The following is a 24,877-nucleotide window of genomic DNA, read 5'->3' as shown; positions in this document are numbered from 1 at the left end:
CTTTCCCTGAATCTCTGTTGCAGATGGAAGCTGCTGGTGCAATTCTCTGCTTTAACTTCTTTTTTGAGTGCAAATAGATGTTTGCGGGTGTATTAATCTGGATTTGCTCAAATTTTGCACAAAACTTTTGTATTTCTCATGGAATGACGGGGCCATTTTGACACAACAGGGCCACGTGGATCCAGTGGTCCATTGCGACCACTGTGAATCCAAGGAGATCATGGCAACACCGCCAGAACCTCATGAAACCAAGGAGTCCATGGTAACCCAGCAGGGCTGCATGGATCCAATGGTCCATTGTTACCCTGTGCATCCAAGGAGTCCTTTTTGGCACCATGGAAGCTCATGGAATGAGGTAGGCCATGGTGACACTGCAGAACTTCATGAAACCAAGCATCCATTGTGACCCAGCAGGGCATCACTGGAACCAAGGAACCTCTGCTCACCGTATGGAAACTCGTGGAACCAGGGGCTGTTGCAGCTCTGCAGAACCAGCACAGCTCCTGGACCTTGTCCCCTGGCCCCTGGGAAGTTAATGTGATAATTTGGGTGGGCAGGGGGATGTGGGCAGTGGTGTGGCCAGTAGCTTTGGTCAGTGGGGTGTGGAAAGTATGTGTAGACAGTGGGTGTGGGCAATGGAGTGGCCAGTTGGTGTGGTTACTGGAGGTGGTCGGTGGCATGTGGTCAGTTGGTGTAGCCAGTGGGTGCAGTCAGTGGGCATGGTCATTGGGTTGGTCAGTGGATGTGGTCAATGAGGGTGTGGTAACTTGGTGTGGCCAGTGGGTCTGCTCAGTTGTGTGTGGTCAGTCAGGGTATGGTCAGTTGGGTGGTCAGTCAGTTTGCTCTTTTGGGTGGTCAGTGGATTGTGGTCAGAACAAGCAGGCAGTGGGTGTGTTCAGTGGCTCTGGTAATTCTGGGTGGTCACTGGGGGTTGTCAGAAGTTGTGGGCCGTGGCAGTGTTGTCACTGGAGGTGTTGTCAGTGTGTGTGACCAGTGGGTGTGGTCAGTGGGAGAACTCAGTGGGGTGTGGTCAGTGGGGGAATGGTCAGTTGGGTGGTAAGTGGGTGTGATCACAAGGGTGTGGGCATTGGTGTCTTGGCAAAGGGTGTGGTCAGTGGTGTCTTGGTGAAGGATGTGGTCAGTGGGTGTGGTCATTGCTGTGGTCAGTGTCTACGGCCAGTGACTAAGGTCAGTAAATGTGGTCAGTCGGGTAGTCGGGTGGGGGTGGTCACTTAGGTGGTCAGGGGTTTAGTCATTTGGATGTTGTCAGGGGTGTGGCCAGTGGTGTGGTCCATGGAAGTGGTCAGTGGGTACGGTCAGTGGATGTGGTCATTGTGGATGTTCAGTGGGGGTATGGACAGTGTTTGTGGTCAGTGGATATGATCAGCATGGTTTTAATTGGGGTGTGGTCAGTGGTTAAGGTCAGTGGGGATATGCTCAGTGGGGGTATGGTCAGTTTGGGAGTCAGTGGGGTGTGATCAGTTCCTGCAGTCAGTGAAGGTGGTCAGTGATGGTGGTCAGTGGGTGTGAGAGGTAGAGAGTGGTCACTGAGTGTGGTCAGTGGGTGTTGTTGGTGGATGTGGTCAGAGCATGTGGGCTGTGGTGGTGGTGAGTAGGAAAAATTTGGTGGGGTGGGGGAAGTGGGTGTGGTCATTAGGGGTATGGTCAGTTGGGTGGTCAGTATGGTCAGGATGTGGTCAGTGCATGTGGCCTTTTGGGGTGGTCATTGGGAAAGTGCTTGGCCAAGGCAAAAGGAGGCTCCCTGTGTGCCCTGCTCCCCTCTCCCTGAGCTCCTGAGAGCTCTGCAGCCCCTGCTGCCAGCCCATCTGCCCAGGCCAGCACAACAGCCCCAGCCTTGGGGCTCTGCAGAGCTGCTCCTGCTCCAGGCCCAGGGCCCATCCCAGAGCTGGGGCAGCCACAAAACTGTGCCCATTTCTACTCATTCCGGCTCTGATCAGGATGGATCCTCTGACACTTGGAGGATGCTGATGAATTTTACTGTTCCAGAGGCCTCTTCTTTCTTGAGTTCTTCAGTTCAGGAATTCAGTGGCAAAGACACGTAAACATTTCTGCAAAACACCCAAACAAGAAACACATCTGGGAATAATTTAAGTTTTCAATTCTTCTGTGGTTAATTAGAAAGATTTCAGATGTGTATTCCAGGTGAATATACTTTATTGGAAACAATGCAGAGAGAACTTTTGTATTGTTGTCTTTTCCTGTTTATAGAAGGATATAAGCAATGCCCAAATAATACTGACCCACAGCAATGTTTAATGCAGTATGAATAGATATGAAATTCAAGACCCTTCAGGGCTGACAATCAATAACACTTTGTCCCCACCCCCTTTCAAGCATTTCCCTCATCCAACCCCTCGGACTCCTATGGATCAGGAATGGTGTGGCCAGCAGGAGCAGGGCAGTTATTCTTCCCCTGTAGTCAGCACTGGTTGGGCAGCACCTTGAGTGCTGTGTCCAGTTCTGGGCCCTCCAATTTAGGAAGTAAGTGGAGGGGCTGGAGCATGTCCAGAGAAGGGCAAGAAGTCTGGTGAGGGATTTGGAACACAAGTCTTGTGATGAGTGGTTGAGGGAGCTGGAGTTGTTATCCTGGAGAAGAAGATCTTCAGAGGAGCAAGATAGTGTCAGGGCACAGGTTGGACTCTGTGATCCTCAAGGTCTTTTCCAGCCTTGCTGATTCTGTGATTCTCTGAAACCACCCCTGGTGCAGTTGCAGGATGAGCCCTGGGCCTCCTCTTCACAAGGTCCAGCAGCCCAGGTCCCTCAGCTTCTCCACACAGCCCCAAAGCCCATCCTGTCAGTCCTGCAGAGCCTCTCCAGCCCCTCCTCACTGCCCAGAACAGGGAGCCCCACACCCAGACACAGCAGCCCAGATGTGCCCCCCTGGCCTGTGGTGCCTCTGGCAAGGGAGCAGCACGAGGCACTGCAGGAGCCTGCAGACAATTCCTGAAGCACTTGTAGGATGATCCTATTCCCCAAGGGATGTTCTATGGTTTCAGCTCAGGAACTGAAATGGGGAGTGGGGCCAGAGAGGAATGGGCAGAGAGGGATGGTCTTTTTGTCCATGAGGGAATAGGTGTGGTCAGTAAGAAGAAATCTGTCACTGGGGTAGTAAAGAGAGAAATTGTGAAGAAAAGTAAATGCTCAGGGCAGTATGGGGGTGGCTGCCAGGCTGCCCTGGCTCTGAGAAACAATATCTGTGGGACAGGAAACTCACAGACCATGAAAACAAACTTCCTGGCTGACTGCAGAAGCTACGACAAACCTGAGTGGTTTCCCTCCCATCCCCCAGCCCTTGCTGGCCCCAGGGGCTGATGGCATTTGTGCTCACTCAGCTCCATTTCCCCACAGCAGCACCATGGGGGTGCTGATGCCTGCTCTGTGCAGTGCAAACAGGGGCTCCTGAGCCAGTGCTGCCGTGTCTGTGCCTGCAAGGATGCAGCACCTGTGTGAGCTGGGGGAGAGGCCAGGGCTGCAGAGGGGGGATGTTGTTGGCAGCTGCATGAGGACGCTCTGGGACGCTGCCCTGGGCTGTCCAGCGCAGTGAGGATGAATCAGCCCCTGCTCTGCTGCTCCTTGCCAGGGTCTCCCCCTTGCAGGGACCTTGCAGAGCACCAGCCATGCTGTTTGCCCCCAGCCTGCCCACAGCCAGCCTGGGGCTGCTCACAGGGGTTTTCTCTGCTCAGCATTGGCCTGGCCAAGTGTTCTGGAGAGAGCCTGACCAAGGAGCCTGGAGCCCCCAGGCCCTGCCCTGAGGTGCCAGCGCTGCCCCAGCAGTGCCCATGTCCTGTCCCTGCTGCAGCCCCGGCACTGCCACCCCCAGGGCTGTGCCCAGCCCCGAGAGCACTCAGGCCCTGCAGCAACACGAGGGGCAGGAGGGCAGCGGGGCAGTGGCAGGGGAGCAGCACTGGCAACACCAAGTGCTGCTGCTGCTGGGCACAGCTGCTGTGCCAGCACTGCTCTGTCCCAGCTCTGCACACAGACATTGCTGCAGCAGCTCTAGAGAAGGGAACACATAAGGTATCTCTAGTGAAATCTTTGCTGGGAGAGAAATCCTACAGTTTATTTAAAGCCATGAAGAGTGCAGCCTTTCATTGACATACTTTGTTGCCACAGGGAAGATGGACAGAAATAAAATGAGGAATAGAACACACAGTGGCTGTTTTTTATGGACAATATGACAAAACTAAAACAAGGAAAAATAACCTCATAACCAAATCAAGAAGAAGTATCCAAGATGACTTATATTACAAGTGATATTCAGAAATTTGCCAGCACTTTAATGTTCCTGAAAGCAGCCAGTCATCAGTGTCCACACTGCAGCCTTGAGCTCCTTGTTCCTCAGGCTGTAGATGAGGGGGTTCAGGACTGGAGGCACCACCGAGTACAGAACTGACACTGCCAGATCCAGGGATGGGCGGGAGACAGAGGGGGGCTTCATGTTGGCAAATGTGCCAGTGCTGATGAACAGGGAGACCACAGCCAGGTGAGGGAGGCAGGTGGAAAAGGCTTTGTTCTGTCCCTGCTCAGAGGGGATACTCAGCACAGCCCTGAAGATCTGCACATAGGAGAAAACAATGAACACAAAACAGGCCAAGGCTAAACAAACACTAACAGCAAGAAGCCCAAGTTTCCTGAGGTAGAATTTGGAGCAGGAGAGCTTGAGGATTTGAGGGATTTCGCAGAAGAACTGGCCCAGGGCATTGCCATGGCACAGGGGCAGGGAAAATGTATTGACCGTGTGCAGCAGAGCATTGAGAAAGCCACTGGCCCAGGCAGCTGCTGCCATGTGGGCACAAGCTCTGCTGCCCAGGAGGGTCCCGTAGTGCAGGGGTTTGCAGATGGACACGTAGCGGTCGTAGCACATGACGGTCAGGATATAATACTCTGCTGAAAGGAAAAACACAAAGAAAAAGAGCTGTGCAGCACATCCTGAGTAGGAGATAGTCCTGGTGTCCCACAGGGAATTGTGCATGGCTTTGGGCACAGTGGTGCAGATGCAGCCCAGGTCGGTGAGGGCCAGGTTGAGCAGAAAGAAGAACATGGGGGTGTGCAGGTGGTGGCCGAAGGCTACGGCGCTGATGATGAGGCCATTGCCCAGGAGGGCAGCCAGGGAGATTCCCAGGAAGAGGCAGAAGTGCAGGAGCTGCAGCTGCCGCGTGTCTGCCAGTGCCAGCAGGAGGAAGTGGCTGATGGAGCTGCTGTTGGACATTTGCTGTGGCTGGATATGGGGACCTATTAATGGATAAAGGGCAGTGACAAGTTAGCAGAGGCTGCTTGAACACAAACCTGGGCCATTCCCTGTAGACTGACCCCCGGTGACTCACTCACCCTTGTTCCTGCTCTGGGAAATCCTTCACCCAAGTCCCTGACTGAGCTCCAGTTGTGCTGTCTGAGTGTGACAGGAGCAGCCAGGCCTGTGCATGGGCGCTCTCAAGGAGCCATCCCTGCCCTGCAGCCTTGGGTTTGTGACTGTGTGGCTGAGGGACAAGGCTGGATATTTAGGATTTGCCAGTGGAATCACTTTTAATGCAGTAAGGCTTGATAGCTTCTGCATTCCCAAATCAAAAAGATGGCAGGAGTTGGTTTTAGGATTTGTTTTCCTACCCACATATCATTCCTGGTTCTCTGAGGACAGAAATCCCCAGCATTTCTGCTGCACTCACAGTTTGCCAGTGAGAGATGCAAGAGGCAGAAGATTCCCTGTGGCTCAGGGCAAGGTGGAGTGGCTTGTTCCCAACTGCCCAGAGTTTGCACTTTTGGCTGGAATCAGTGCACAATCACACTCCTGTGTCACCCTGGGATAAACCAAACCGTGCTGAGACCAGAGGATTCCTTAATGTGTCACCTTCCCTAAAGCTCTCGGAGCAAGGTCTCAGCACCCCCTTCTGCCAAGGACACTCACGGCTCCCTTGGCAAATAAAACAGCATTTCCTCAGCTGTGACATCTCTGCACTTCCCTCTGGGACACTCAGGGAACTCCGAGAGGCTCTGGCACAGATTTTCACCCAGGAGGGCAGCTCAGAACTTGGAAGGACACAACAAGGAGACCCCCAGGTATGTCCATGATGGGGTCTCAGGGAGAGGGCTCAGCTCATTCCCCTTTACCATGGACTGCTTTGCCCGCAGCCCCACAGGTCCCAGGGAATCTTGGACACCCCATTGCCATGAACATCCCTGCCTGGCAAGAATCCCAAGGGCAGTGCCTGACTCAGTGCTGCAATCCCAGAGCCTCCCTGAGAGCAGCAGATAACAATGACAATATCAGAGGAGTGCAGAAAAAAGAGAAGATGTTATGGTGCTGTGCCTGGAGGGCAGGGCAGAGACAGCCGGGCACTCAGGGCAGTGTTCCCTTACCCAGCTGTGCACAGGACCTCCCACACACCAACAGTGCCCTCCTGCCCCCAGCATTGCTATCTTCAGCCCCCTCTCCTTTCTTGAACATGTCCCTGGGCCTGGACATTTCCCTCCTGAGAGCTGCCCTGTCCCTGCCAGGCTCACAGAGCCCATCCCACCCTCTGTGCCTTCGCCTGTCCTACAGTAACCTGCCTGTCTGCAGGGCCCTGTCTGGGGCAGGGTCTGCGTGCAGGTGGGCAAGGGCAGCTCAGCAGAGCCCTGCTGGGCCCTGAAAAGGGGATGCTGGTGCTGCCCAGGTCTGAGGAGTGGCTGAAGGCCCTTTGGGAGGCTCCCAGCAGACAGACTGACCACCCAAAGTTACAGATCTGGAGTCTCTGTAAATGTTCAAATGTTGCTTTAGTGATCTTGTGTGTCCCTTTCAACTCCAAATGTTCTGTGATTCTCTGAGTACAATTCCTGTTCTGCTTCTCTCATCCCCCTGTAGTCTATTTGATTGTCTATAATCAAAAGAGAAAAAACCCTTGCAAGAGTGTTAGAATGCTAAAGTACAAAACAGATCATTATTGGAAGCTTCCAGGTGTCCCAGTGGGAATGTGGCACACTTAGCCCCCATTTCCAACAATTTTTAAGGTTGATTAACTAGGATATTTAACAGGAACATCCAATAGGAGATCCAGTTTCCCCTGTTACACACCCCTGGGTCAACTCATTGGAGTAGTTCCAAAGGCTTCTTTGCCCCTATTTTTTCTATGACTGCTCACATTCTGATTTAAAAAAAAAAAAAAAAAAAAAAAAAAGTTCTTCTTGTAGGTTATTTTCCTGATAATAAGACTATACATTATTTCAGGAATGTATTTAGAAGGTCAGCTTACTGTTCAAAAAAATCTAAAAGAAAGGTTAGGAGGTATACTAGAGTTATTAAAAGATTTTGGTTATATAAGTATATAATAATAGTTTACAAAGTTACAAGACTAGGGAAAAAAGTATAAAAAGCAAAAATCATTTTGTCATCACCCCAGCCTTCCCATCCTTCTCTAAGGAAGAAATTGAAAACACTCTCAAGAAATCTCCTGATCTTTACAGCAATCTCAGGCTCACCTTCTTTTGGGAAGTGCTCTCCAGAACTGTGCCCAGGCTGGTCTGGAGGTGGGAACAGCCCTGCCCCACCCAGCACCGCTCAGCAGCAGCACCTGCCTTGCTCAGGGTCGCTCCTTGTCCCCACAGCTTCTCCCCCAGCACTGGGAGCAGCTCCCAGGGCTGGCTGAGAACTGCCCCTGGCAGCAGAGTCCCTGCCCCAGCACAGCACCCTGGGCTGCAGGACCCTGCTCTGCAGGACAGCCCTGGGCACCCCTGGCTGCAGCCCTGGCTGCTCAGCCCTGCAGCAGAGCCTGGACACAGGGAGCTGCCTGGGGCTGTGCCTTGGGTGCTGCAGCAGGGAAACCCAGCCCTGCCCAGGGCCACATCCCCTGCACTGCAGCAGGTCTGAGAGTCCTCCTGGAAGGTCCTGAAAGCTGTGGCATGTGCCAGCTTCAGGAGATCCCTGCAGGAACTGCAGCTTACCTTCCCACAGCCAGAGAGTGACTGTTTCAAATACTGTGAGGATTTCTGCTCTAGTGAGCCCTCACTGAGCTCTGCTCTGTGCCCCCAGTCCAGGCTGAGTTTAACCCCTCTGTGCCTCTGTGCTGTGCACAGGGTAGCTGCAGGCAGAGCCCCAGCCCTGCTGGGCTGTGCACAGGAGCTGCTTCTGGGCAGAGCTGTCTCTCTGCAATGCTGCCCTTGCCAGGAGCTGCCTCTGTGCCAGGAGCCCAGCCCAGCTGAGCAGCAATGACACAACACAAGGACTTCAATGACCCTCTTGGGCTTTGTGCTGAGGCCCTGAACATCAGTCCCTGAGAGGGAGATGAAGAAACTTCTCAAGAGCTCCAAGTGAGAATCAAACTCCAAAGCTTCTTCAAGTTTTAATGGGTCCCACTGAGGAACACGACTGAGAAAGTGTCCCCAAGCCTCAATCAGAGCAGAGAACTGGAGGCAGGGATGACAGGTGGGGCCAAAGAAAAGTCAAGTATTGGTGCCCTGGAGCACAGCAGGGTCAGTGCCACCAAGGGTTCTGAGGAGACACCTTGTCCTGAGCCACTGGGGCCTCCTGGCACAGCCCCAGCAAGGCTGGGCACTGTCAACCCATGTCTTGCCCTCAGAATCCCCCCACATCCCAGTGGCCTCAGGGATCTGCTGGGACCAGTCCCTGGGGAGACTTGGTTAGGAATGGCCCTGGGGGGCTCCTTCATGCTCCCAGGAACTGCAGGTTTTTCAAAGGACTTTGGGTTTTGCTTTTGCCTTGCAGTCTCTGAGAGCTTTGTGCAATCATGGCCTCCAGTTATCTGCTTTAATTAGTCCCTTGAGATCCTTTGTCAGTAATAATACTCAGTGGGCTCATTAATGCTTCAAGGTACTTCAGTTTTTTTAGGGTACTTTCCTTTTCCCTTTCTTCTCTGGCTCTCTGAGAGGTTTTTGGGCAATTATGGCCTCCAATTCTCTCTCCCAAGGAGTCCGTGAGGAACCTGCGGTGGGGATGGACCTCAGTGAGCCCCATTGATGCTTTGAGGCATTTGGGTTTTTCTTCTGACTTGGACTCCTCTCAGGCCCTGAGGTTCAAGCGCTCAGCACCAAATGCACCACCAGGCTCATTGGGATAAAGCAAGTCCTGAAAAAACCATGGCTCTGCCTTGATTTCCCTCTGCTCTGGTGAAGTTCATTAGGAAGTTTTTTCTACAGTTATGGAGAAATATTTCAAAGAGCTTCTCAGAAATAAGTGTTCCTGCTTTAAAGCATGTCTTTTATTACTGTTTCTCTTTAGAGCAGAGTTGATTGCAGAGTTCTGTGAATGATACTGATGCAGGGTCTCTTCTCAGGAGATCTGGCCTGCTCAGAGAAGCTGTTCCTTGAGGCCTGACCCAGTGTTGACATTATTTCTCCACATTCCCCACCCCCATCCTGTTTGTCCTCACTCACCTGGGACCTGCTTTGGTTGGAGAACTGACTGCACTCAAGCAAACAGGGGTTTATTTCCTTTACTCTTTTTGAAGCAATCTAAAACTCCTGAGTTTCCCCACTACAGACACCCTTCTCAAGTGTGTGTCAAGATGCCATCATGGAGATTTATATTTCCAAGGCAGAGCCATGCAAGATCTGTTTTAGTCCTTTGGACTCTTTGGTTCCACAAAGCCTTGTTGTGTCACCATGGACTCTTGGTTCAGTGATGTTCTGTAGTGTCACAATGGATGTTTGGTTCCATGGGGCCCCACAGTGTCACAGGGTGGTTTTTTTTCCTGTGGCAATGAGCAACAAAGCCCATTGGCAGAGCCAAATTCCTGGGAAGAACAAAGAATGGGGACATTTGGAATGATGTTTTTTATCTTCCCAGGGCACAGTGATGTGGGGTGGGGCCCTGCTGTCCTGGAGATGGCTGAACACTGGACTGCCCATGGAAGGGGGAAGAGACAACAACCTCTGCCCATGGAACTACAACAGCAGAGAGGTCAGGGCGAAGGCTGGACTTCAAAGATTGTTATCAGCACAGGAAACATCAATGTGAGAGGAAAGATTTGTGCTAATGTCTTTACAAATCATTTGATGGGTGAAGGGATGCGTGTTTAGGTCTGTGAAATGGGTCGTAATGTTTCTACTGACTTTGGGCAGCAGGTTTGTTACTGGGCCCAGACAGCTTGGCTCCGGAAACAGACAAGGGTCTGCATAAGTGTGAAAATCTGAACTCTGAGGGAGATGCCACGTTCAATAGGGAATGTGGGGCAGGCAGGTCAGGAAGGATGTACCTTCCTAGTACCTTGGGCAATGGGGAAAGGAAGAGAGCAACGTGCAGCCAGGATTTTAGGATAAAAGGAGTCTGCACCCTCTGAAACCTCAAGAGAAAAAACCCCGTGGGTATGTCCACTGGGGGGTAGCACTCCTCAAGGAGGGGCAGGAGGGGGGGTGCTGGAGTATCATGCTGTGTCTACAAATCATCAGAACCACTTGGGAGGGGGACTGCAGTACCATGCTTTGTCCACAAATGGTGCGGCACTGCTCAAGGGGGAGCCTGCAGTACAGAGTTTTGTCCAGAAGGGGGCAGCAGTGTTCAGGTGGCAGGGTTGCAATACCATGCTGCATGCACAAGAGCACAGCAGTGCTCAAGGAAGGGGGCTACAGTACCACAATATGTCCACAGAGTGGCAGCACTGCTTAAGGGGAAAGCTGCAGTACCAGTCTGTGCCCAAATTTGGGCACCACTACTTGCAGGAGGGGGATGCTGAAGTACTGGGTTTTGTCCACACAGGGCCAGCACTGAACTGAGGGGAGGCTGCAGTAATAGGCTTTGCTTTACAAGCGGGTAGCACTGCTCAGAGTAGGGGGTGGCTGCAGTACCATGCTGTGTCCACAAGGGGGAAGCACTACTGTGGGGAGGGCATGCTGTACCAGTCTTTCTCTACAAGGTGGCAGCACTCATCAGGTGGGGGTTGCAGTACTGAGCTATGTCCACAAGGGTGCAGCACTGCTCGGGGAAGGGGGAGGTTGAAGTACCATGCTGGTCCTGCAGCTGGCTGAAGAAGAATTCCCCCTCCCTCCCTCCCTCTGTCTTCACCCTGTGCCAGCAAAGGGGAGAACCTCTGCTGCCCGAGGGACCCCGGCTTTGGGCTCACCTGCCATCCAGGTGTAGAAAGTGTCCTGGAGGATGGTGTCACAGCCGAAGTCGATGAGCTTCGCCTCGCCGGTGCCCAGGTCAACGAGGATATTCTCGGCCTTAATGTCGCAGTTCAGGACGCCATGGCTGGTGCGGTGCCGTGTGGCCTACAGCACCTGGTGGAACAGCCGCCGTGCCACAGGCTCTGGCAGGGACCCGCCCACCTCCAGCAAGTGCCACAGATACTGGCAGTGCTCTGGACTCTCTATGACCAGCGCAAAGCTGTCGGGCAGTTTGAACCACTCCAGGAGCCACATGACGCCGCAGAAGCCAGGGCACGACACCATCCAGTTGAGCACCAGCTCCAGGGGCACAAGGGCGAGGTCATGCTGCGGGGGGACCCCAATGCCGTCAGCGGGGCTGATGCTGCACCGTGCCTTCGGCACCCCCTGCCCAGGCCCACCACAGCTCACCACTGCCTGGGACGCTGCACGGCCCCCGCTCCCTCCCCGCTCCCTCCACACTCACTCCCCTCGCAGCATCCCGGCTGCCACCCCCCTTGCCAGGCCTAGCCAGCTGGCTGCTCCCGCTGGTCCCGCTCACTCACCAGCCATGCCCACTCCCAGATACGATCCCAGCCCACTCACTTGATGGCCACCTGCAAGCCAAGGCGAGCAGCGGGCTCAGCTCGCTGCCTGTTGTCCCCCTCCCCGTTCTGAGCCAGCCCCGTCTCTTACTGGGGCGCCATTGCTGAGCCGGGTCCCAGCGTAAACGCTGCCACAGCCACTGCCCACGAGCGGGCCCTCCCTGTAGAGCTGCTCCAGGGGAGGTCTCTCCGCCCGTGCGGACTGCACGGCGCTCTCGCCATTCTACCATTCTTGTGGCTTTCTTCTTTGGGTGTGACAAAGCATTTTGTGGGGAAGAATCGCCTCTTCTGAGTTTTGCCGGTGTGGACAGGAGCGGAGCATTGAAATGTCAAGTAGAAAAGAGAAACCGTGTCACTATTGTCATCTCTTTTCATTCTCTGTTGAAACAGTAGCAGGTTGTCAAAAGACATGGTCTGCAAAGTGGAACTTGGTGCCAAGTTTCTTTTTCTGCCAGAGGATGAGGAGGGGAGGTATCTCAGAATCACGGAGTCATGGCATGCTTTGGCTTGGAAGGGACCTGGAAGATCACATCACTGCAACCCCCGTGCCTGGGGACCCCTTGTACCAGACCAACTTGTCCTGAGCTCCATCCAGCCTGGCCTCGTACTCTGTCAGGGCTGGGGCATGCACAGCTTCTCTGGGCAACCTGTTCCAGGAAAGTCTTTTTTTCTGCATCTCTCATCTAAATCTACTCTCTTTCACTTTGGATCCATTCTCCCCTGTGCTCTCTCTGCCTGCCCTTATACAAAGTCCCTGTCCAGCTTTCTTGTGGGTTGCCATCAGGTACTGGAAGGCCGCAGTTGGGCCAAGCCTAAGCCTAAGTCTCTTTTGCAGGCTGAAGAAGCCCAGCTGTGCCAGGCTTTCCTTGCAGGAGAGCTGCTCCAGCCCTCGCAGCCCCTCGGTGTCCCTGCTGGGCTCCTGCTCCAGCGTGTCCCTGTCTTTCCTGGCTGTGCAGGGTTGTTGATGCAGAGTCAGATGAAGCTTCAGAGTGTGCACAGAACATGCCACACTCCATGAACTCCTTGCCTTCATCTGAGTCGTTGATAGGGAATGAGAAGTTATAGATCAGGTCAAAGGGACAAAGTGAGTGAACACACAGGTTTACAATCAACCCATCTAAAGGGTGGCCACTAGACAGTGGCCCAGCTCCCACCTTCCCTCTGTGTGAGGCTGAGCCCTGCTGGCCCTTCCCCTTGTCCTCCTCCCTGGCAGGGACCCTGGGGGCAGCGCTGCTCAGCTGCCTCTGCTGGGGCTCCTGGGCCAAGGCCCCCTGAGCTGGCCAGGAGCCCAGACCTCCACTCCCAGTGCCGGGGCTCTGCACAAAAGTGTCCATGCCAAACAGGTCAGCCAGAACAGAAGCACCCAGGCTGGGTGGGACTGTTGATCTGCTGGGGGGTAGAAAGTGTCTGCAGAGACATCTGGACAGGCTGGACCATGGGCTGAGGCCACCTGTATGAGGTTCAACAAGGTGAAGTGCCCCATCCTGCACTTCAGCCACAACAGCCATGGGAGGCTCCAGGATGGGGGCAGAGTGGCTGGAAATCTGCCCTGAAGGAAAGGTCATGGGGTGCTGTTTGGCAGTGGCTGAACATGAGCCAGCGAGTGCCCAGGTGGCCAAGAAGGCCAAGAGCATCCTGTCCTGGGATATGCTTTAGTGGTGGCCTTGGCCATGTTAGCAGCCTCAGGTTATTAGGGGGATTCTCTGGTCTTGAAAGGGGTTTTCCAGTGGAAACAGTTCTGCAGCTCAAAACCTCCATTTCTTGTTTTCAAGGATGCAGTCCTAAATAGATCTGCATTGTTGTTTTTAAGGAATTTAGCATCTCCCTTTCCTTGAAAGTAAAGGAAAACAGGCTTTAAATGCTCTTAAAATACTTTCATTCCTTGATCTTCAGCTGTGCATTTGAATTGAGGTGTTTCTGTACAGAAAGGTTGGGCCATGAGATAAATGCAGACAATTTAGCTGCAATGGCACTTGTTTTATCTGCTTTTCTGCTTCCTTTCCCCATGGGTAGCAAATTTGGGAGTATTTGTCTTGTGCTTTGAGTTCTGGGTCAGACTTGCTCACAGACGTGTTGCAAAATCATATCTACTCCTTTCTCCTGAAAAAAATCTGGCTAGAGACAAGGCTTTCAAACCACTCCCCAGTATGATTAGCCCAATGTCCCTCCTTAAATCCATGTATGCTTGTATTAGAAGGAGTGAATTATTCTAACTCCCCTGCCCCCTCCAATTTTTTTTTTTTTTTTTTTTTAGTAGCTCTTTGGGCAAGTCCTGTATGCCATTCCAAGTCTTTGTTATCAAATCTGTGGAGTGATGTTGCTGCTGTAGCAGCACCCTGAGTTCAGTGGGAACAACTGCAGAGTACTGGGTGCCACAGCAGTGGGCATGGTGAGAGACTCACCTCCACTGCCATGGCCATCCAGCCACAGGGAGAGCAGCTGCTGGGGCTGCCCCCATTCTGCCAACAGCAGTCTGCCCCCAACATGTGGACTGTGTGGCCATGATTTTGGCAGAATGTGGAAAATGCATTGTTTGAAGGTATTATCATGTTGTCTAACATCACATGACCTGGAGCAGTTTGGTAGGCATGACACCCTGTGGGCAGAGCCATGGTAGGGATGGGTGCACTGGCAGTGTCATTTTTCCAGGCAGGCTCCTGATACAGCTGCAGGGAAAGGCACCAGCAGCTGAATCAGGCCCAGGGAGCAGCAGCAGCATCAGCACATTGAGGAGACCCTCATCTGCAAAGAGCCCCTCACCCCCTTTGCTCCCCCATGGCAGCACAAGGTGATTCCACTGCAGGTGCAGGGCTGCAGCAGACTGGAGACTCCTTCAGCCAGGACTTGCTGCAATCTCATTCCTGCAGCTGTGCTGGGAGGATGTTGGCTGCAGCAGGGGTGTCCATGCCCAGGAATGCTGCTTGGCTCGGGGAGGCAGAGTGTGCACAAAAGCTGCATTCAAAGCACTGATCGTGAGCCCCCTGAGCCACTGGCAAGTGCAGCAGCTCTTCTTCATTCTGTGCAAGTGAGAGCCCAGCCCTGGAGCCTGTCCCTGGGAACAGGGAAACTGTTGGGGACGAGGAAATAGATGTGAAGGTTTAAGGCCTCTTCCTTTGTTTAGATAATGCCAAATGCCACAAATACCAAGGAGCTAACAGACATCCTGTTCCAAGTATGGCAGGAAAGGTTTAGAGATTAGGTTTATATATAAGAAAGCCATAAAATATGGTAATAGAGTGATTCCTATAGGTTGCATGCAAATATTAGGAAATTAGTATTTTGTAGTAGATTGGTTAATGGAAATTAGAATATTCAACATAGAAGAATACTTATTGTATTGTAAACAGTAAATCACTCCCTTATCCTCTCTCTTATTCTCTCTATGCTCTATTCTCTCTGCTCTCTTATTCTCTCTTACACTCACTCCCTCATATACCCACGCCCTTACAATAAACTACAAACTTCATGACCAGAATATAGCGAGCTCCTGAGTCTGTCTGATGACCGTCCACCCGACTTTAACCCCCACAGATAACACTCTGAGGATGGTTCTGAATTTTCAGGGACAGTCAAAATGAGAATAATTTTGAGGCTGGTGTTGCAGTGTTGGGTTTGGGTGTGTCTGCAGGAAAGAAAGCAGGAATAAACCCCTGCCACAATGAAGGAGAACCTTTTCATGGCAAATTTCCACCCGACAGACACACTGATCATATTGGCCCACTAAATACTGGGGGCAGTGAATGAAGAGTGCAAAGCTTCTTTGAGAAGGTAGGAGAGATGAGACTTGAAGAAATAATTTTGCTGATGCAGGAAAAGGGATCAGACCCACTGGTCCCTTGGCTCATGCTCAGTTCTGCCAAATCAAGCATGATCAGTTTTAACCACTCTGTTGAAGAGTATTTCAGAAGAACGTGCCCCATGCTATTTCTATAAAGAAAATTTTGAATTGTCAGGAAGCACCAAGATCAGAAATATTTTGAGGCAAATCCTGTTTATGTTGTGTTTCATTGTCTCTGCAACAAAGAAAGCAGGGAATAAACCCCTGAAGCAATGAAGCAGAGCAAAGGTGGAATGTTTAGATGGTCAGTTTGTTCCCTAATAATATCGGCCAACTGAATTCAGGGGTCATATCCTGGGGGGTGCAAAGCTTCTTTTACTTCCAATGCCTGGTTGTGTCCCGCACTTTATTTGTTGTGAAGAGAAATAAACAAAATCCCCAGCCAACAAGCTGCAGCCCAGAACTGAGTGGGAAGGACATAAATGAAGACCTTGAAAAGAAACTTTGGAAAGCATTAAATTCCTAGAGAGTGTCAAACCCTCAGGCCCTGGCATGGCCCAGGGCTGGCTGCCCTTGGGAAAGGAAGGGAAAGGGATGGAGCTGGGGTGGGGGTTCTGTGGCCATGGAAACAAGAGAACCAGGGGCGAGCGCGTCACAAAGGGGCAGCCCCGCGCTGGGGCTGGGAAGGTTGTGGGTGACACGGACACAGCGGCTGGAGACGCAGCAGGAGACACGTCTGGCTCTGCTGTCTGTGCCCACTGCTGGCCATTGGAGTCACCCCACCTTGTTCTAGGGCTGGGGACCAGCTCCTGTCGCTGTCTATCCCAGACAGTTCCCAAATTCAACCGAGATACTTCTGTGAGACACAAGCACGGATTCAAACATGGATTCTACTGGAAAAGGAAAGGCCACAGAAGGAAAAGGTGAGGATAGAAAGGAGTTGAAAGGCCTGACCAAAATGGAGAAAAATTCCCACCAGTGTTCAGGGAAAATTGGTCCATGGGGGTCAGTGCTGGCCCTGTGTCAGAGTTGGTGGCTGACAGCTACAGGTGATCCTGCAAGGACGCCCATGGCATCACAACATTCTGTCATTAGTTTGCTCTGCTTTCTCCTTTTTGACAGTAGCCAAATCACTCATACTGTCAGCCAGGACAGGGACTGTGGCCACAGATGACCACAAATCAGACATGGTCAGGAGATGCAAGTCCTGTTTCTTTCTTAGCCATCAGTGTTGGGTCTCACTACAGATAAATTTCCTGTTCTTCCTCTGCTTGGTGATTGGGTCCAACACTGAGGATGATATTACAGTGCTATAAAACAGCCAGCAAGGCCTGCCTGCTTGCTGAGAGCTCTTTGAGGTTTGCAGAAATAGCAGTCACAGCTGTGTGGGTCTTTACTGGATATTCACAAAAGGCCACCATCAAGAAGAAATCTTTCCTCCCCTCTTATCATTGGAGCTTTCCACCTTTCCCTTCAGACATGATAACTCAATAGTGTTCAGAGGAATTAAACACAGGCTAGATCCATGAAAAATAAAAACAAAGAAATTTTCTCAAGAATTCAAAAGTCCCTCTAGAGCTTCAACCATTGGACATGTATATGGTATGATAAAGGAGGAAGGTCATCTAACTCACCTGTTCCCTTGTGAGCATGGCTCAGCCTCACACAGAGGTAAGGTGGGAGCTGGGTCACTCTCTGGCAGGAGGAAGGGTCTTGTGCCAGCCTGGAGAGCCTGTGCACATTGCCAGGGAACAGTTCTGCCCTGCAGGTACCCACTGCCATGAGCTGTGCTGCTCCCAGGGCCCCGTGGAGCTGTAGGGCTGCTCAGCTGTGGGGCAGGGAGAGGAGCAGGAGGCTGCATGTGCAGCTGAGCCATTGCTGGAAGCACAGGGCTCTGGGCTCCCTGCTGTCCCAGGGCAGCCCAGAGGCCAGGCTGCTGCCCTGGGAGCTCTGTGCAAGTGGGTCAGAGTGTGGCCCTGGCCTGCCCCAAGGGGCTGCTGGCAGGAACATGTTTCCCTAGGCAGCTATTTAGAGGTTTCCAGGAAATGTGTCCCATGCAACATGGAGCTTTAGATGCTTTCGGTTTGCATTATTTTATGTTATATTTTGTGTCTTCACTTTGCAGGCCTGACTGGCTACCCTCTTGCCAAGAGGTTTTCCCTGGCAAATCCCTCTATGCTCCTTCTCTCCAAGCCCTTGCCTCCCATCCAGAAGAGCTCTCCTCCTACTAAGCCATACAAGATGTGCAGCAGAGAGCAGGAGAATGGGGAAAAGGGCAATGGCTGTGATGACGATGTAAGAAATATCAGGGCGCTAAATTCTGAGGTTAAAGGACATAAGGTAAAGAGACCAAGCTAAGTCCTGTGCAGTAGATTTTCAGTTTATGCCCTGTAGGCAGAGCTCAGAGATCTTTTCCTTTGGTGTGAGCCCATGGAAGCAACTGAGCCAAGGAAGACCTTAGATGGACACTGCACTTCAGGCTGTCTTTGCAATGGGGCTGTAGAGCAGACTTCACATCCTCATTGTGTATTAAGAGCAGGAGGGGTCTTTGAATGGTTTCTGGGCTCTGTTGTGGCTCCTGCTCTGCCTTATTGCTGAGAACGCCCCAACAAGCAGTCAGAGCAGCTCAAGTTGTCCAATCTGGCCAAGCAATCCTCCTACATTTAGTAACCTACGGGTATCTGTGAACCATGTCTATGTCTTGGTGGTGTTTTAAGTCAACTCTGTCTGCTTGGGAAGGAAAAAGGTGTTTACTGGAACAGGCAGTCCTGCAAAGTCAGTTCCAGATTGTCTCAGCTTCTGAGTTGTACAGCCATGGCCTTCTGCACAGTTGTCTCTGATGCTGTTTCTAGACTTCATCAGCTTCTGGGCAGCTGTGTGCCCTGGCATGGCTTTGTCCAGAGGGAAGGGATGGGAGGTGGCCATGGGGAGAGCAGCCCAGAGCCCAGCCACACGATTGCCTTTGCAGCAGGGCCAGCACCTGCAGTTGTTTTGGGTTTGTCATGGGGTGCAGGAGGAGGCAGGTGAACAACAGCTTTGGTAAAGAGAATGTCCAATCAAAGGCTCATGTACTTGATGTCAGCCTTGATGAGAAAGGGCCCAATGTATCCCTGACAGGATCTGATCCTTTCACTGGAGTTTGAACAAGTCCTGATTTGGCTCTTTAGCTGTGCCAGAAATGATGGGATACTAAGCAAGGGTGTGCATCTGCCCCCGGTGCCTCCACTCCCCTTCCTGGCCATGGCATGGGGGCCCTGGAGAAACCTGGGCTGGCAGAGACCTTCCAGAGAGCAGCAGGGCAGGGAGCTCTGCTGAACTTCCTGGATGCCAGTGAGCCTGAGATGATGGAGGTGTGGGAGCTGGAGAGCAGCGAGCATCCCGAGAGCTCAGCAGCTTCTGGGCTGAAAGGCTGCTGGGGAACTGAAAGAGGGAAGGGCAGCAGCAGAAGGAATGAGGGGCTTGAGAAAAGCAGGTTTTGACATCCTGCAGAATGGCTTTGTGGGGATGTGGCTGGAGATTTGCAGTTGCTGTGAGGTGCCTAAGGGGCAGGGATGGAACAGTGATCTAAACCCATTCCCATATCATCCAAAAGGCCAGTGGAGGCAGTGGCACCCCTGAACATACTGATGCCAAACATGTGGATTCCAGATGTGGAGGTTCTTTCTGACCCCCAGGTGCTCTACAGGCACCTAACTCCCAGAGCTCTATAGGCTCCTGCTCTGAGCTCTTAGGCTCTTACTTGTAGGGTAATCTTCTAAATAAGCAAAGCAGCTAATAGTTAAAAAGATTATTTATTACAAAGCACATCTTATTACAAAGCACATCAGTCTCAAAAGGCAATACCAAAAGCAATGGCAAGCAATGGCAAAAGCAGTAGCAATAAGCAAATGGCTAGAAGCCAGAATGGCTAAAAGCAACACCTCTCCCAATACATACTGTTATATAGCATTTTTCCAACAAGCTAAGATGCAAACTCAGACCACCACTCTTTAACCTATTAGAATTCTAGTTTCTTAGCTCACCAGGTTATGTATAACACTACACATAGAATCTATCTAAGAAATGCAAGCAATATTCTTGCTATAACGCTATTATGTCTAAGTCCTGTCTACAACTGTGGGCTTAGAGCCTCTACTGAAGATATCAGTGTTTTTGCAACCTTCAGCAGAACAGAAGCTACTGCTGTGGAATCCAGACCTTTTACTCACTAAAGACATCAGAACTCACTCTAAGACTTATTCAATCCCTGCACTCTTAATTTCTCTCTGAAGAATTCAGAGAGACCCCTAACTCACTGACTCCAACACATGGCCTTCCAGCATTTGCCAATCAGACTCATCCTCCCAGGTAACAGTGGCCTTCCCTATTTTGCCTGACCTGTCAGTGAAAGCAGCAGAACCTTGCACTGGCACATGACTACTTTTGGGTCTCAAAGACAACTTAACTGTCTTTGCTACTTGCAGTAGCTTATGGCTGGGCAGATGACAAGCAATCTGTCCTGTAAAATCTTGCAGTGCACTTTGCAAGGAACACTATTAACAAAGCCTCCTTCAAAGAACTCCTGCTCCACAGGAAATACAATCCTTGCAGGGTCCACTGCTATCAAGTGCACGCATCGTAGACAGCATTTGATTATCAGTCGGGCAAACAATTCCAACACCATCCTTGCTGTCTTTTGCAGCTGATGCGGCACAATAACCCACTCCAGAACGTGCAAGGGATCAGACCATGTGTCATTCTGCTGGCCAGTGATACCTGTAGGATGTAAATCCAGATTGGTGATAAACACAGTGATATCAATGGAAGGATCTACTTGGTATACCTGATGAGTAGAAAGACCTTGCTGCAGCCTGCTGCAGTGTGTCAGGCTACAATGACAACCCTGTGGCAAAACTTTCCATTGATATCTCTGCCCTGGCTCAGAATTGTTCACTGCAGGCACCGTAAAAACAAATTTTGGCCTATCTTCAGGACACAAGGGTATTGTGAAAAAGCAATCCTTCAAGTCAATGACCAAAATGTCCCATCCAGCAGGGAGCATGGTGGGCAAAGGCATACCAGGCTGCACTGCCCCCATGCTCTCCATCACTGCATTTGAACCAATTGACGAAGGGCTATCAACTTAATTTTTGGTATGGACCACTAGTTCTGCCAAACAGGGGTATCAGTCAACCACCGTAAAGGCATCATAGGATAATTCCTGCCCTTCACCTCAATAACCCCGATCAGAAATTTGCCTCAATTTGCACTCCCCAGGCTGCCAAACCTCCGAGTTGAATTTGAGGTGGGATGGTGCCTGGTATCATCAGAGTGCACAACATCTGTGGGTGCTGATCAGAGATATTCATTGTGATGCATGAAAGGCAAGGAAAATACCTTTCAGCCAATTTAGTCAAAAGGATATGTTTATTTCAGTGCTGGGTGAACATGCGGGATGTCTCCAAAAGGTGTGTGCACCCTCAGCAGTTTTTGGTCCTTCATTTATTCACAAAAATCATGCATATCCAGAAACACATTTATCCAAATACACATTTATTACCCGTCACCGCCCTTTCCCCACTTAGTATTAAAATTAGCTGCATACTCATTGCAGCTGCGTAGTATCCCCTTGGTTTTGGGGCAGTGGTCTTCAATTTGAGTTGAAGGGTTGTAAGAGATGAAGTAAGGATCGTCTACCTCACTCTAAACTCTTTACCTCTGTCTTGTTACCATGACTACCTGACTTGTTAGTCCCTTTATTCATTTATTGCCTTCAGTGTCAAAATTTATAATTGATGGGTTTCTTTTGGCTAACTCTAAGCATTTTCTAATGTATATCAGTTTCACTTATTGTTTCCATATGTATATTTTGCTGGTTCTGCATATTATATGACCAGACTTTGTCAACTTCTAATCCCCCTGCTAGGATATATATGTTTAAGGGTTACATTCCTAACCTCTAGCTCCTAAGTTTTTCAAGATATCTACCCCATAACTCATTCCCTAAACATGCAATTCTCAAAACTATGAAATAATAGTACGAATATTATGGCTCATTCCCCCCTTTTCTATAAAATTAGTAAGTTCTTTTACTAGTACCTAAGTCCTTTATCCTCATACTGAGGCACGGTGTCTCTTAAAGCCGCACTGAATGCTCTCGTCAATGAAGTTAGAATTGCTACTCGTTGCAATATCCTCCAATTCCAAATGAACATTTTAATAGACATAATCATACTAACACCAACTAAAATTAATAGTACAATAATTGGATGAACCAATGTGTTGAGTATTCCAGTTCCTTAAGGTGACCATCCGAAGAGCGCATCCCACCAACGGTAAGAGGTGTCTACTTCCAATCTTTTGAAAGCTCTTCTTATGGTTTCTGTGTCGTGGTGTAGTGTGATCAGAGTCTTTCTCCCTTTGTTCTTAATTTCTTTGAGAATCTCCTTTAAGTCCTCATGCTTCCATAGCTGCTTGACTAAAGTCAAATTCATCCTGATAGGTACAGGTGATATTTCCTGTACTGAGTCAGATTTGCTTTTATATATTGGTGCGATATCACAGGTGCTTGATAAGAAAAGTCACAACCTTCAATTCTAACAAAGTTGCAAATACACAGATTGGACTGGGTTTCATTTATAGCTAATTTGTCTACCCGAATTGTGGAGCATGGTGTTCTGAGACACACACAATCCTGGCCTCTGTGCACAACTAAGGTTGTCCGGTTGGCCAAGTGAACTTCAAAGTGGCAAATGCTTTTCTCTGTATCCAGACAGGTATCTTGGTCATTATTTATGTTTCCTTCACATATAAACCCCAATTGTTTCCTCAATGTACAAGACTCTATATTAATAGTCTGCCATTTCCCTTTGGCCTTCTGTGCCCATTTCCTGTGCTCGGAAGGGAATAGGATGGCTCCTTCATGGTTCAATCCTAAGATAATTATTGGATGTGTCAGATTCACTGATGCATTATGTATAGTTAGAACAAAGGCAGTTACCATACTTGTTACAGGATCATAAGTGAAATTAACTAGGACCCACCATGACTGGAGCTCTTTTTCTAAATCAGAAGCATTATCCCAAACTATTCTGCGAATCTCCACAGGGAATGTGCCTTTACCATCTTCCCTAATAATCGAGGCATCTACGGATCGCATCCATAATTGTGCTTGTACACATCCAAGGGCTAAGGACATGTTTTCATTAGCCGCTCCCATTGCATTCACTATTAGTCTGTGGTCTTGTTCTTCTATACTTTCCCACTCCGGTAATATTTTGGAAAATTTCCACTGTCTAGTACCTAAGGCTAGTAGAGAAGATTGTAGAGGTTGTTGTAATTTAATTGTGTCGCTACCAGTTGCAGCCAATTTATTCATTAACCCTTCTGAGTCCATAGTGTTCAAGATTCCCAATCCTGTCCCTAGTATCCCAGTAAGATCTCTTTTCTGTCTGAGCATATCAGGAGCATGTTTCTGTAACCAAGTGGTCTGATCCATAAAGGAAGTGGTAAGGATTGGGGTACATTCTTATTGTATAGCAGAAGCATTTACTTGTATTTCCATTTCTACTCGCTTCAGGGACCACTCTGGATTCAGTAATCATCTTTGGGTCCCTACTCTCTTAATAGCACAAGGTCCAATTTTGGTAATTATTGGCTGAATTGTTCTCCTTGAGGTAGTTTGGGTTCGAGTGACTGTGGTTTCTTCTGGTCTCTGGGTCAGTGGATTTTCTGCAGTCTCATCTATTTGGGGTTCAACACAATCCTGAGTAATATTGTAATCTAATCTACACCCCTTAACTGCACACCTTCAATTTTAAGTCTAAACTCAGGACAGGTAGACAAACAGGTCTCACAACATCCAGAATCAATTCAAAGTCATTCATAGGATTCTGGTGATACTTACGAAATTCAAACTGATGAAACTCTTATTCACAACCCCAAACCTTTCTCCCTTTCCCAACAATTTCATTGGTAACCTTCATCATTTGGGATAACATCCTACGGGAGTAAGCGTCATAAGCTTTTCCATGGCAAAAAAATCTCCCAGTTGTACTATATATATGTGGTGTTGCATTAACTTTGGTCACAGTTATGGCCATAATCATGAGAAATACAGTTCTCCAGGCTAACATTTCTATCCAAAATCTATTCATCTTTCTCAAGTAAATTTCAAATTCAGTTCATTATCACCCAGTGTTGCTTTCCAAGGAGCTTCTGGAGCCTTCTTTACTTGCATATGATGAATCCAAGCCTTCTGTTCCTTAATCTTGATTGCAGTATTAGTGGTGAGAAGCACCTGTAACACTCCTTCCCACTGAGGCTCCAGAGTCTTTTCTGTAAAAGACTTAACATACACATAATCTCCAGGTTGTGTGTCATGTACTGGGCCATCTAGTTCTCTGCTCCGAGCTCCAGCCACATGCTTCTCAATTTCTCTGAGTTGTTTGTTCAGGGCCACCATATATCTGTGTAGGGTTTCTTCCCCTACTTGGGCCAGTGTTCCCTGTTGTACCCCATATGGCATTCCATAGAGAATCTCAAAAGGACTCAGTTTCTCTTTTGCCCTCAGTTTAGTCCGAATCCATGACAATGCTAATGGAAGAGCCTGGGACCAAGGTAATTGAGCTTCTTGTCCTAAACTTGCAATTTGCTGTTTCAAATCAAATAATTCACTTTTTCTACCTGGCCATTTGACTGAGGGTGATAGGGGGTGTGAACTTCCCAATCTATACCAAACAGGTGGCTAATTCGCTTTGAAATGAAATGAAATGTGGCCCTCTGTCTGAGGATAGTGTGGCTGGAACTCTGAAGCGTGGTACCATTTCGTCTAACAGTACTTTGGTGACTTCTCCTGCTTTGGCAGTTCTGGTAGGAAAGGCTTCTGTCCACCCTGAGAAGGTGTCTATTAACACCAATAAGTATCGGTACACCCCTTTCCTTGGAAGTGAGCTTCCCCATCTCTGTCCTTTGGGATTTTCAAATTCAGACCACATCAAGCCTTGAACCACTTGGTCTGGGGCTGTTTCTTACAGATTGGGCTGCTGAATTGCTGAGGTCTCTTCCAACTCAGCTCTCTGATGATCCTGGGACAATGCTGATCCCTGTTTTAGATAAAAGCACATATTTTTGGGACAGGAGACCTCCAGGGCTGTACAAGACCTGCAGCTTGTGGGATGATTAGCTCCATCATTTGAGTACTTTTAAGAAATGTCAAAGTTTTCCTACTGCAAGAGAGCAGGAATTACCTGCAATTGTACAGTGCCAGAAGAAGAAATATTGATCTTTCCCTCTGTTTGTGTCACCAATATTCAGGTTTTTCATGTCCTTCTTCATTCATGAGTTTCCACCTCTCCTATTTAAATGGCCATGTCTATGAACATCTCTTAACTAGACCAGCTGGATCTATGGCCTTCCCATTGCT

The 24,877-nt window shown here is 49.8% G+C and overlaps 1 protein-coding gene across 1 annotated transcript; it reads right to left on the bottom strand.

The window, feature by feature from the left end:
• Window positions 1-4,297: 4,297 nt before the first annotated feature.
• LOC306816258 (olfactory receptor 14A16-like) lies at window positions 4,298-5,230 on the bottom strand (the record flags this gene model as incomplete). The annotated part of the gene is made up of 1 exon (XM_079332727.1): window positions 4,298-5,230. The coding sequence occupies one exon, from the start codon at window positions 5,228-5,230 to the stop codon at window positions 4,298-4,300; it is 933 nt and encodes a 310-aa protein (XP_079188853.1).
• Window positions 5,231-24,877: the final 19,647 nt, after the last annotated feature.

Source organism: Erithacus rubecula (assembly GCF_903797595.1).
Source record: "Erithacus rubecula genome assembly, contig: scaffold_471_arrow_ctg1, whole genome shotgun sequence".
In the NCBI taxonomy this organism is placed as follows: domain Eukaryota; kingdom Metazoa; phylum Chordata; class Aves; order Passeriformes; family Muscicapidae; genus Erithacus; species Erithacus rubecula.
This window is presented reverse-complemented; position numbering and strand designations above follow the sequence as displayed.